Here is a 14,361-nt window from a genome sequence, read left to right on the forward strand (position 1 = left end):
TACTTTCTGTCTCTATAGATTTGCCCATTCTGGACATTTTATATAGATGGAATCATACAATATATGGTGTTTTTCATCTGGCTTCTTTCTCAGCAAAATGTTTTTGAAGTCCAGTCATGTCATAGCAAATATCAGTACTTTCCTTTTTAATTACTGAACAGTATTCTATTACATGAATTTATCATTTTATTTTTTCATTCACTAGGTGTTTTCACTTTTTGGCTATTATGAATAATGCTCTGAGCATTCATGTACAAATTTTTGTGTTCAGATGTTTTCTTTGCTCTTGGGTATATACCTACAAGTAGAATTGCTGCATCATATGGTAACTGTGTTTACTATTTTGAGCAGCTTCCAAATTGTTTTCCAAAGTTTCTGCACCATATTACAATCTCACCAGCAATGTATGAGGGTTCCAGTTTCTCCATATCCTAGCTAACAGTTGTTATTATATGTCTTTCTGATTATAGTCATTCTAGTATATGTGAAGTGATAGCTTTATCATTGTACTTTTGATTTGCATTTTCCTAATGTGCTTATGTTGAGCATCCTTTTATGTGTTTATTGGCAATTTGTAACTTTTGGAGAAAAGTCTATTCAGCGCTTTTGCTTTTTTTTTTTTTTTTTAGTTGGATTGTCTTTATTGTTGAGTTGTAAGAATTATTTATTATATTCTGCGTACAAGTCCGATATTAAGTGTGGTCATAACGATCTTTGGAACATTCAGGTAGAGCAATGATCTCAAACATGGATGCACGTCGGATTCGCCTTTTAAAAATAGACTTATTCCCCAATATTCTGTGTGCAAAAATTCTAACATAATTTTACTAGAGTGAGGCCCAGGTTTCCATATATATTAAAAACTCACCTGGTGTTTTACCTGCATATGTGGTTGAGAATCACCAAATTAGAGGGATCCAGTAGGTAGTTAGAAATGTTAATCTGACTCAAGAGGTACTTCTGGGCTGGAAGAAAGGATTGGCTAATGGTTATCAAGTATATGAAACAGTAAATGCCCACATTATGCTATAAGTGGAGTGTAAAGATTAATGGAGGCCATCCTTACAAGGTTGATCAGATGACCCAGTTAAGGCTGTGCAGCAGGCCAGTAGGGGAGCGCAGAAGCAAAATTTAAGTCCATTTACGTCTTGATTGTGGTTTGGTGCCACCTAGTGGTTGGTAGTTTCTGCTCCACCCTAAAAATGAATAGAGCCGATTTCCTGAGTTGTAATTCCCCATTGCCCTAGCAGTCTTATGCCTTTATCACACCATACCCTGCAACCATTCACCAAGGTAAGAACTCTACTCTGCCCTGCTTTGAGAATGGGGACTGGGCAGAAGACTGGAGGCAATTTCCAATTACTTTATGTCCAAAACTTATGTTACAGATTACATTAGTATGAGATTTTTTTACTATTTGTGGGCGATTTTACTGTTTAGAACTATTAGGACTATGGGAAAAGGTGCAATTACCAAGGAAGTTGTAAAATGAGAATAAAGTAGAACATGCACATGTCTACACACATGCATATGCACATTTTAGAAATTATATGAGTTCACACCAATACCTCCAATGCAATTCATCCAAGAGAAGTCTTTTTCTTCTTCCTCTATTTCATGTTCGTATATCGCTTCTTCCACAGCAAGACCTCTGGCTTCCAACAGCATTAACATATTTACTTATTTGCTCAATCTTTTATTACATCTAAAATTGTTTCAGCATCACTTTGCTCATACCACTACAATAAACTACTAAAAAGAGATTTGTTTGCTGTCCCTAACCCCACCCTACAACCTAGTCCAAGACTAAGCATGTTAGTCAAATACTGTGTGTATGAGTTACTTTAATTAGTTTATTCTTTCTCCCCCACAACCCCAGCCCCTTCAGTGTGATTAAAAGTATTCATTTAAACCACAATTAGGTTGATTTGTTCCAGTTTGCTTTCAGTTTTATTAGATTCCCCCCACCACTACATGATATTAAGTAATTACCGTTAATTTTTTTAAAAAGAGATCCATCCTTTGGATATAAGATCCGAACTATTTACAGATGCAATGGAATGCTATATGGAGCTATTTCAGAATAATCCAGGGTAGGAAGAATGGAGGAAATATGTAGTGAATAAATGAAACAGTATTGGCCATGAATTGATAGTTAAAGCTGGGTGATTAGTACATGGGGGTTTATTACACTGTTTATACTTTTGTGAATGTTCGAAATTTTCTATTATTTTCTAAAAATAGTTGTCTTACCTATATTCTCAGATTGTTTCATGGAAAAAGATTTGTAGTTTTTACTTCCTTTTGTATTGCCTAGTTATTTTTAGTGAATATTCAGTAGCTTTTGATTGGATGTAAGAGTGAAGTTAATAGAAAGTGTGGTTTTTTTAGATTTGCTAAAGTGTCCAAACTATATAGGCTTTTTAGAAAATCCTTTTTTATTATTCTTATTGAATCCTTAGAGTAAATTGAATTAGTTAGTGTAATAATTGCATTTATTATTGCCATTAGTGTAATATCATTAATCATGCCTAGATTATCTAGTAATAAGTAACAATAAATTGCAGTTTCATCAAAGCTTAGAGTTAAACTGGGCACCATCTTCATCCTTAATTTTCTCATCCCTTAAAATTAAGGGAAAAGTGGTATTCAGGCACAGGATAACACTCAGGATGCAGACTACCTTTTTAGCCAAGTCAGAACAGTTGTTAGGGAGTCTTTTCTTCTGTGCTGCTTCATAACAGGATGGAAAAGGATTTGACAACTACTTATTTTTGCCATTATAGGCTTTTTCTTTTTTAACCCCCAGGAAAGTATGGAATGATAATGTCTTCATATGTAAGAGCTTATTTATTTATTTTGTGTGTGTGTGTGTGTGCTGTTCTTTACTTAGGGGAAAAGCCATATGTTTGTACAGTCCCTGGGTGTGATAAAAGGTTTACAGAATATTCCAGTTTGTACAAACATCATGTTGTTCACACTCACTCAAAACCATACAACTGTAACCACTGTGGGAAGACGTACAAGCAGATCTCCACGCTGGCCATGCACAAACGGACAGCCCACAATGACACAGAGCCCATCGAAGAAGAGCAGGAAGCCTTCTTTGAGCCTCCCCCAGGTGAGGGTTTTGTCTTATCAATACTAATGAACATAACTTAAGATTAATAGTATTTTCTCAAATTGTACAATATCATTCAAATAATCCTACAAACATATAATTTATTACTGTGATAAGTGTTATCAAGGAAAGGTACTTCGTGCTCTGGGTTGTATGAGAAGGGAATGATCAGAGAAAGCTTCCCTGAGGAAGTGAGTTTTGGAGAGATCTAGAAGGTGAATTGGGGGAGAGGCAAGGCTTGGGGAGGGAGGAAACAGGGAGCAAAGGCAAGAGAACATTCCAAATGGAAGAAATGGCATGTGCAAAAAGTCCTGAGGTTGGAGAGAGCAAAGTGAATTAGAGAGACTGAGAAAAGTCTGGCCAGTATGGCACTTCTGCCTGAGAAGGTGGTAAAAAATGAGGCTAGCAATGAGGCAGGGGCAGCTAAATTGTTGGGTGTGTTAAGAGCACAAAGCACTCTCAATTTAATCTTAGTTAATTCATGTGCTATTAGCTGGTGTTGTAGGAGACAAAAACATTCATTTCAATAAAAATAAACTCTTGAAAAAATAGTTCAGAGAACTACATTCTAAGATTTCTGTTAAATAACGCAGTATAGGTTAAATAGGCAAAATGAAGTGGATTTTTCTAAAACTAAAAACAAGTTATAGGTTGTCTTACTGTTTCATTTAGTGCCTCCTAAATGAAGTAAATTTTAAAATTTAAAAAAAGTATATTTTCCCATTCTTAACAGCAGATATTGAAGTACTGAAAACATTTTGGTGAAAAAAAATTGGGTGGAAAATAAGGGAAAGAACAGATCACTCACTACCTGCTCAATTGATTCTCTGTAGTTTTAATTTGTCTTTTCAGATCTCTCGTGTGATAGTAAGAAAATAACTATTCCTTCAGTATTGAACACCATGTTATTTTCTAGCCAAAGCACTGTAAGTGTGCATGGTTCAAAATTACAACTGCTATATCTTTGCAGTTAGAAATCTGGCTTTAACAAAGTAAAACTTAGGTTTTAAGACACCTCCTTTTTTTTTTAAGCTTCTTCAGTCTCTTCATTAAATGTTGATATTTCAGATTATCAGAATTTCTTGTTTCAAGGAAATAGTCTGTAACATTTTTAACATTCTGTTAAAAAAACAACTAAGATTGTTTTTCCAAGAATAGGGATGGATTTGTGTTCCTTTTCTCTCATATGATCCCCTAGGTTTTGTAACCTATTAGAATAATGGTATATAAACAGCTATGGAATAGAACAAGGAAAAATTAAGTAATGACTACCATGGAGATAGTCACCAGTATGACTAGAGCCATATGAGTGTATACATCAAACTTTGAGAAGTACTCTTAAATTAGCATATTAAGTCCTTCTTTAAAGGAAAAATATATATATTTACCCTCTTGCCTTCATGGGAGGTGGAAAGTGATAGGAGAGAAGGATCAGGAATCCTCTTGGTTGTCAAGTAGAGCAGTAATGGACTATTGAAATGCTATTTACTTGCTGGGTCTTTATAAAATAAAGTGGATGGTGGTTCCTGTTCTATCACTTATTCAATGATTAACCTTATCTCAGATAATATGCCATTACATTGTCTTTACACAGTGATGTCATTGTGTACTGATGTCTTGTAATCAATCACTTGTGTTAAAGAGTAAGTAACTTAGTATTCTTAGGCTGTATTTACACACCATTCTGGATTTGTGGTTAATGTCTTTGAAGACTGTCATATCATTTTTAACTTATTGCATACTTACCATATTGAAAGGGTTATTTGCCAATCAGTCTTCCTATACAGTTCCCCCCTCTTTCTGCCCCAACATACATGCACAGTATCAAGAATTATTCCAACTAAGAGAATAAGAGAGGTCTCCCAAAATTAGAACACTTAACTTTGATGTGGAAAGAGTTGGTTTGGCCTGCAATGATTTGGTTTGGCTTTGCAAAAATGGAGATAGAGGAATTGGAAGGAGATGCTGGAAGCCATTTTCATTATTTAGAATATAATACATATTCTAATATATATAATATGTACTTTAATTTGTATATACTCCTCTATAATATTTAAAATATCTTTAAAAAATGGGGTGTTAGGCCCCGGGTGGATGCCATCAGGATGTGGGAGGAGACAGCCTGCCTTCAGAGATCCAGTTCTTAAGGAAACCAGCAACATCCATAGATTGGGGTGGAGGGGCGGGGGGTGAGATTAAAGAGGGGGAAATTTTTTTTTTTAATAAATAAAATAAAGTTATTTTTAAAAAATAAAATAAAATATCTTCCACTTTCTAAATATCTTGGTTGGTCAAATAAACGATGCATTTGTTCTTAACAGGTCAGAGCGAAGATATTCTTAAAGGGTCCCAGATCACATATGTTACAGGTGTAGAAGGAGATGATGTTGTATCGACACAAGTGGCCACAGTAACCCAGTCTGGGTTGAGTCAACAAGTTACACTCATATCCCAGGATGGGACTCAGCATGTAAGTAGCTACCAAAAGCCAAACAAGTTAAATCATATATATTTCTCTGAACCCGGACTTGAAAACCAGGTTGGGTCCCAGTTGAGGAAATCCTCAAATATCAGGCATAAAATTTGGTCTTCAGCTTGTAGGCAGTGCTACCTTTCCTGAAGGTTTTTCAGTAGCCTAAAAGAGTCTGCATGCAAGATCAGTAGAGGGAGAAGGTTTGTGACCCTCAGAGGGTGTTACTGGTATAGTTCAAAGGTAAGGTGGTGATAAGGTCAGAACTACAGTGAAGTTGAGGCTTGAAAAGTGACAGATCCATTCAAAAAAGGGATAGGATTTGGTGGCTGATTAGATCCAGGAAGTGATATTGAGAAATCAGCAGAGCCTTAGCTGAGTGATGGTGGCATCATTCAAAGATCCTGGGAAGTCAATGATGGCCAAACCTGTAAAATTTCCAAAATGCAGCTCTCCCTACCCAGAATCAGGGAGTTCACTTGGAAGTTACTCAACTAGCTTTGCAGAATTAATAGAACAGGTGTCTTGATTTCCTCAGGAAAGGCAGTGTAATGGTTGTTCTCCAATAGTCAAACTTATCGCTTTTTAGATGCCATTATCCTAAAATAATGCAGACACGATTTCATTTTTAAGCTCCTGCTAAGGTTGTCTTAGTACCTGGTGGAAATAGGCATAGGGGTTCTTTATCCTCCTATATTTGCCTTTTCCCTAGAGAACTCTCTCCTTACCCATCTCAGAGCTTTACCTCTCATGATTCATCTGCCCTTTTTGTTGATAACTGTTAAGATGCTGATGTTAGCTAGGAGGTAGAACATACTCAGATTGGAAAATACAAGCTCTTGTACCACTCCATTCATCTTTCTCCCCCTCACTTGACATCACTAATTCCACACAGTACTCTTTGTCCACTGATTGGCATGCAAGATTAAACATATTTACTAACCAAGTTTTAATTCAGCGTTGACCCTAAGACTTTTTCTTGAATTATATCATCATAGACAGAGGCCCTCTGGAGGTTATTTGATCTAACTTCTCTCCCTCCCTATACTGGAAAAAATTCTCTCCAAAACAGCCCCCCAAAAGATGAGGCAATTTCTTTATAAAGAGGCAGACTGTTTCATTTTTGGATAATTCTAGTGTTTTATCACACTGGAACCTATTGCTGTATCATTCACTCATGGCTCCTCTCTGACCATGGAGAATTAGTCTCATCCTTCTTCATCTGTTCCAAAACAGCTATTTTCTCCACCCCAATGCTATATTTTCTGTGGATGTAGCCTTCCCATTTCCTTCTGGAATAAGGTTTCTATTCTATTCCTCTGGTTAAATAAACAATAAACATTTATTGAATGTCTACTCAGTGCTAGTCATTTTGGTAGATAGTATGGGGCATGTAGTCTAATTGGAGAGAGACATTCCTAAAATGAATAATTATTTATTATAATAATGGGTATGTAACTGAGGGATATGTAAAGTACTGTAGCACTAGAGGAAGGAGTAAATGATTCCTCAAGGAATCTTGGAGGCCTTTACAGAAAATGGCCATTCAGTTAGATCTTGAAAAATTTTCATGAATTCACCAGGCAGAAGTTGAAGGGCAGGGCAAAGTTAGGAAGATATAACAGAATATGACAGTCTGTGAGACTGCAAATAGTTAGTTGTGACTGGAATGCCAGATGCTGATTTGGAAGTAGTGGAAGATGCTGGAGAAGCTATGAAAGGCCAGTTGTGAAAGGTCATGAATGCCACGTAAGAAATCTGAACTGTAGTGATGGGGAGTCAAGGGGATTTAAGCAGAGAGCATAATGAAATTTGTTTTAGAAAAGTGTCAAGGTAGAGGATGGCTAGGGAAGGTTCGACTCAACATCTGGAAAGAAGTTGTATTATTGCAGAAAGTCAGATGAGAGAAAAATAAGGGTCTAAATTGGCAGTAGAGATGGAGAGGAGGAAATGCATTTAAGAAATACTCAATTTTTCTGATAACCTCTTTCTAAAAGAGTTTATTCCATTGTAAAATGCTTATTTGCTCCCAGAGAGTAGATTTATACAAAGATTAGGCCTAAGCCTTAATAAAGATTGCCAAATATAACAAGAAACGTTAACTGACATGTAAAATGCATTGTATTTCAGGTCAACATATCTCAGGCTGACATGCAAGCCATTGGTAATACTATCACAATGGTAACACAGGATGGCACACCCATCACAGTCCCTGCTCATGATGCAGTCATTTCTTCAGCAGGAACACACTCTGTTGCTATGGTAACTGCTGAAGGTACAGAAGGGCAGCAGGTAATTGTTTTTTTTCTTTTATATCAGTCAAAACATATCAGTATCAAAACTGCTAATAGATGCACAATGTGTTATAGCATTTAAGCACACAAACTTCAGACTGAATCCTAATGTTACAACTTCTTAGCTACATAACCCTCTGAGTCTCAATTTTTTACCAAATATGTACATGTGATTTTGTATATGTATGTATATATCTGCTAGGTAAATCCCTAGAGTGGAATTGCTGGGTGAAAAGATACGTACGTTTGTAATTGTGATAAGTGTTGCCAAACTTCCGTTCTAGGATTGTGCCAATCTACATTTCCACCTGCGTTTGAGAGTGCATCTTCTCCTCTGCATAGTTAACATAGCGGTTTCAAACTTTTGGATTTTTGCCAATCTGATCTAGTTCCTTATAGTCTTAATTTTTCATTTCCCTTAAAATTAACGATATTAATACATTTAAAAACTGTTCATGTACTATACTGAAGGCAATATTAAGCTTCATTGCAGCTACTTTACCCTGTTCAGTGAGTGAGTTTCTCAAAATAAGTAGTTCTCATTCTTCCTATATTAATTTACAGATTCAAGACCATCACAGTAAAAACTAATAAATTGGACTTCGTCAAAATTCTGCTCACCAAAAGATGCCGTTAAGAAAATGATTAGATAAAGACATACAGCAAAAAAGAAAAAAGATAAGCCCCAAAATGAGAAAAATATATTCACAGTATATAGGACAGTGAACTTGTATTGAGAATATATAACATTTACACATCAATAATTAAAAGATGAACAGACCAACACAAATGAGAAAAATTTTTTTAAAAATTTGAATGAACAAATCATTTGATTGCTCATTTGAACAGACCCCTCACAAAAGAAGATACAGGAATGGCAACACAAAAAAGTGCTTAATATCTTTAGTCACCAAAGAAACACAAATTAAAATCGGAGTGAAATGCTATTTCAGACACAGGAAAATGACTGAAATAAAACTAACAAAACCAAATGTTGGTGAAGATGTGGAGCAACTAGAATATTCATATACACTAGTGAAAGTGCAGAATGATACAAACACTTTGGAGAACTGTTAAGCAATTTCTTATGAAGTTAAAATATACCTCTACCCTATGATCCAGAAATTCTACTAGAATATACACTGTATGATTCCACTTATATGAAATCCAAGAACAGACAAAATGAACTCATGCAATAGAAATCAGAAAGTGCTGTTTGGCTGGGGGTAGGAAATTGACAGCCTCGACTATGAAGGATATGTACTATATCTTGTTTCAAGTGATGGTTTCACAGATATATATAACTGTCAAAACTCAACAGAATACCTAAGATGCGGACATATTTATCGTTTGCTAACTATACCTTATTGCCAAAAAATAAATATATAAATGTGTGTGCATGCATACACACACACACATACATACATATATATACACACACACACACACATATACACATACATACATATATATATGTATGTGTGTATATATATATATACACACACACATACATATATAGATACATATATCCCAAACAGGAGCTTTCATGCTGTCTTATGGAATGGTCCCACCTAATGTGTTTGCAGCTATTTCTATGGCTCTAGGATTCCTGAATGGATTTATAGCCCAGCTTGGATAAATACACCTTATATTAGTTACAGTTGCAGGTCTGGAAAGATAGTAACGCTAAAGCAAACATTCTTATGCAGCTTATCTGTAGCCTGTGGGATAGGAGAATTCTCAGGAGAGAAAACTTTGAGGGCTGGAATGAAATCAGGCAGCTTCTAGCAAAGAGAGATCACAACAGAGTTAGGGGTTTCACTTGAGGACCAGCTGCTGCCACTGAGCTTTTGACTGTAACTGGAGGCCATTGGGCAGATGTTGACTATCCACTTGGGGTATTCAGACTCCACCTATGAGTTATCTGAAGGGTATGCTTTAACATAGTACAGCACCTCTAACTTGGTGATTGAAACTCTTAAATTCTGTCTCCTGTGGAGAGTGTCACTAAAATCTCTTCACAGCTTTTCAGCCTTCCAGCTGCTGCTCTCTGCCAGATTTATTGGAACCTCCTCCACACTTTGCAGTTCTGGGATCTTAAAGAATTGAGGAGCATTTATACACAGATTTGGGAGACCCTCCCCCCGTCCCCCCACATACACACCTCTCGTTTTCTTCTTTCTAAAATATTCCTCTCATTCCATAGCCATTCTGGCAGCCCTAGACTTCATTATCTGATACCTTGAGTTGCCCTGTGCTGCTCAGATTGGGGAGTGCCCTCAGTGAAAAATCTACTTAAAAATAGATGTGACCCAGTATGGTTCCCTTTCTTTGAGAATCCCCTATGGTTTCTGCCTGCTTTTCCTCATCTTCCAATCCCTTCAAATAGTTGTTTTTCCACATTTTTGTCCATAGTTTGTGATTGTTACCTGCAGAAGGGACCAGCTACTCTGCTCTTGCTGGGCTGAAATCTTTTGTTATGGAACATTACTGGGATTTATCAAAGATGAATATCTATTAACTTAAAAAATCTAGCACTTTTAGTGAATTAATGATCAAGTAAAATAGAAATTTTAGTTTTTAACCTATTCTTCCTCTGAGTTTGGCCAAATGAAATTTTAGAATATCATATTAACAGAAGTAATTGATGCCATTTTCTATGTTCTCTACATAGAAAAAACTACATTTTGGTTTAAAGCCACAAAAACACTTTTAACCACTCTGGCTAGACACTTCAGGAACAAGATGGAAAGATGCTACAGAATCTAAAAAGGAAATTAATATAACTAGATATGTTGCTATTTGTCAGTAATGCTAATGGTCTTTTCAGTTTTCCTAGTTAAATGGAAATCTAATTTTAAATGCAAAAGGTAAACAGGAGAAAATAGTATATACTCTACCACTGCTCTAAACTTGGGAATAAACAGACTTTTGAGATGTGAATTAATCCACATGTGTAACTTACTAAGCAGCCACTTAGGGTTAATAGAACCTAAGCAGAGTCACATGTCCCCTGGTTAACAGAGCCTGGTATAGTGGATTCACTTCTCCAGTGTCCTCTACCCCGTTATGCCACTGGCTCACTTCATAACCTTAGACACACCTCTTCTTTCTGAGCTTCACCTTCCTCAAATAAAAAAGAATAGTCCAGAGTAGATAACTTATAAAGTCTCTTCCAACTTTAGGCTTCTATAAGTCTACAGTCAGAAGGGTGTTTTTCCTTTTGAAGATGATCTTTTTCATTAAATGGATTTTAACCTATTTAAACCATAGTTTTAATTCTTCTGTGTATTTTTTGTTTAAGGTTGCAATTGTGGCTCAGGACTTGGCAGCATTCCATACTACATCATCAGAAATGGGGCATCAACAGCACAGCCATCACTTAGTAACCACAGAAACCAGACCTCTGACCTTAGTGGCAACATCCAATGGCACCCAGATTGCAGTTCAGGTGAGTACGGTGGCAGCGGCCCTCCATCAGCAGCAGTGCTACTTGTACCTCTCAACAATGAACACTGCGCTTTACACATAACCTTCACATGAGGCAGGGCACAGAATAATTTGCGTCACTTTAACGAAATTGCTTTGTTTGAGTTGGATTCAAAGGGACCAACAAACACTTTGTTCTCTACTATCTTTGCATATTCTAGGGGATTGTATAGCAAAAGATGATAGATAGATAGATAGATAGATAGATAGATAGATAGATAGATAGATAGATAGATAAAGCGAGCAAGCAAGCAAGCTTCTGGTATATATCCCTGTGGGCATCCAGCCAGCTATCTTAACTCTCAGAATAAACATCTAATTAGGCAGGATTCTATAAAACACTTAAGAGCTACTCCTTGGAAATGAATCTAGTGTAAACATAGACCTTAAATCTGAGAATCACTGCACAGTCCTATTTTACAGTAGGGAATGTCAGAAGACTAAGAAAACAACCATTCTCTGGGAAATCACTGAATTCAAGCAGAGAATCTAGAAGGCTGGGTGCAGATTACCTTTCCTCGGGGAAAATCATTCATGTATTTACTCAGAAAAGGGTTAGAACATACTGAGGCAAATGCCAGCCATTGGTTTTAATTTAGTTTATGCACATAGAAGCTAAAGGCTCAGGAAGCTCTCAATCTCTCCATTGGAAAAGGTAAGCATCTTTTGTCCCTTGCATGTGGGAAAGTTTATCAAAATCCTAAATAAAGAAACGGCATCACGCTCCGCTGCAGGAATTTGTTTTTGCGCTCTCACTGATTGGATCAGTAGTAGTATCTTAACAAGCCCAGGTGTCAGAGAGAAATTCCACTTCTGGCATATACTATTCCTTTGGCATCGTCTTTACTGTGGGTTTGTGTATGTTCCTGTTTCAGCTTGGAGAACAGCCATCTCTGGAAGAAGCCATCAGAATAGCATCCAGGATCCAACAAGGAGAAACGCCGGGGTTGGACGATTAACCCTAAGAATAATGGAGCAATAAAGCAAGAGGAGCCTTTCATTTTCAGGCAGCAGAGATCCACGAAGCCCAGGCCCAGGAAATGAGAAGTTTCCATTCCTAAAACACTGTACACATTTTTATGCAAGAGTGGAGAACATTTTATTCTTGACACTTTTGTGTATATAACCCTTGGAATAGATTCACAAACTGATTCATTGTGTACAAGGAAGTATGAAATTAGGGCAATACTGTAAATTTTCACATACTCTTTTATCAGATTGCAAACTCCTAAAGTCTTCATGCAAGACCAGTGAAGTCTTATGGAGTCTTATGATGGATTTTTAACTTACTGTGAAAAAATAAAATAAAGGCTATATCTAAAAGTTAAAGGTTCTATATGTCAAACAATCATAATTCCAAAAGCCATCATGGATAATAAAGGATGTAAAGCCTTCAAATATTTCCCCCCCAAGTTTAGTACAGTGTCTGCAGTTTTTGTTCTGCTGTATACTTGTTCATTTTTATTTGTATCTCACGGTTTGAAGACTATTCATTATAGTTTTCCATCCCTGTTAAATACCAACTCTTCAAGCTGAAATGCTAATTACATTAGCACTACATTGGATTATGTATAAAATTAAAAAGTTTGGTTACTTAAAATTAAAAAGTTAAATCCAGTGCTTTGGTTTTGTTAAAGACTTTACTTACTGTTCAGGTTTTTGTTACTGTTTTTTAAGAATAATGAACTATCAAAGTTCAGCCATCGGCTAGAGTCCATATAACAGTGCTGTTATTGGAAATGGCTTTGCTTTGAAAATTAGGTTAGTGGGTTGGTGTAAATTATTTATTTTTCTTATGTACTTTTGTTTTAAAGCTTATTACCCTAAAGTTTATTATTAATTTTGAATACAGCAATTTTTAAAATGTTACCTTTATATTTGTTTTATTAAATTGGTATGTGGGTGGGGGAAGTGTTGCAGAAAATACCACAAATATAATCAGTTACAATCCAACATGCATATGTTGAGAGTGCACTGTGTATCAGGCACAGAAAAGTACTTTTCTATACATTGTTATGTGCTTATAACAATTTTGTGAGATATATAGGACTTAAAATCCCCATATTTGTACAAGAGGAAACTGAGGGTCCAAAGAGGTTAGTTAAATGCCTAACTAAGACCATACAGCTGTGAAGAGGCAGGACAAAGACTTGAGAACCCAGACGTTCTGGCTGCCAAGTCCAGTGTGTTTTTTCACCATGCTACCACTCTTGTCTTTTCACATAATTTGTGGCAGAGACTATTAGGATGAGCTTTGGTTTCTGATTGCCTCATGACCTGCACACTTGAAAAACCATCTCTAATGTTGGAAATTCAGCGTAGGGTCCGCCAAGGTCCAAAAGAAAGAGGTAGTTGTGAAGTGTTTTCCTGCAACAATCATTCAGTCACTGTCGTTCACCAAGTTTTGTTTGCTGGAGAGCTAAAATGTGGCTGTTTTTCTTTTCCAGCTTAACAGTAAAAAGGAAAAAATGTTGTTCTGCTTTATTTAATATATTATCTTTGATCAGGTTCTTTGAAGTCCTACTGAAAAGGGTCATGACTTAGTCATTTGATATGGGAATCCCTCAGGGCCGTGCAGGGGATTGGCTGCTTGCCCGTCAAAGCTCTTCATAGACATAAAACATTAGAAAAGGTCTTAGTCACCCACAGATTCAGTCTTCATCCCTAACAGAGACATTTAAACATACCCAGAACTCCAGCTGAGGCCCAGAAAGGGACCAGAATGGAGGGATAGAGGAAGAACAAAATCTGCGAAGTCAAAGGGCAGTGTTCCCGCCTCCCAGCCCCAGTCCTAACTGCTGACAGGGAGCTCCTCCACTGGGCCAGGCAGACTTGCTGTGTCCCAGGACCTAAACCCAAGCTACTGACCTCCCCAGGCCTCTTACACGTGCCCTAGCTCAGATTCTAGGGTGTTTGTCCCTGGTCTCAGCTTATTTACCAGATAGGCTGGGTGGGGCTGAGCTAGACTGTGCCAGACTCTGTCAGTG

General features: G+C 36.9%; 1 protein-coding gene across 2 annotated transcripts in view; it reads left to right on the forward strand.

The window, feature by feature from the left end:
* ZNF143 (zinc finger protein 143) overlaps positions 1-12,991 on the forward strand; it is a 37,436-nt gene extending 24,445 nt beyond the window's left edge. For both annotated transcript variants that reach the window (XM_016147361.2, XM_016147364.2), the window contains exons 12-16: positions 2,894-3,121; positions 5,443-5,591; positions 7,722-7,883; positions 11,190-11,336; positions 12,250-12,991. In XM_016147361.2, the coding sequence (XP_016002847.1) occupies positions 2,894-3,121; positions 5,443-5,591; positions 7,722-7,883; positions 11,190-11,336; positions 12,250-12,333 (770 nt within the window). In that variant the 3' untranslated portion in view covers positions 12,334-12,991. The remainder of the gene's footprint in view (positions 1-2,893; positions 3,122-5,442; positions 5,592-7,721; positions 7,884-11,189; positions 11,337-12,249) is intronic.
* Positions 12,992-14,361: the final 1,370 nt, after the last annotated feature.

This window comes from Rousettus aegyptiacus, unplaced genomic scaffold (assembly GCF_014176215.1).
Source record: "Rousettus aegyptiacus isolate mRouAeg1 unplaced genomic scaffold, mRouAeg1.p scaffold_m13_p_5, whole genome shotgun sequence".
Taxonomy (NCBI): Eukaryota; Metazoa; Chordata; class Mammalia; order Chiroptera; family Pteropodidae; genus Rousettus; species Rousettus aegyptiacus.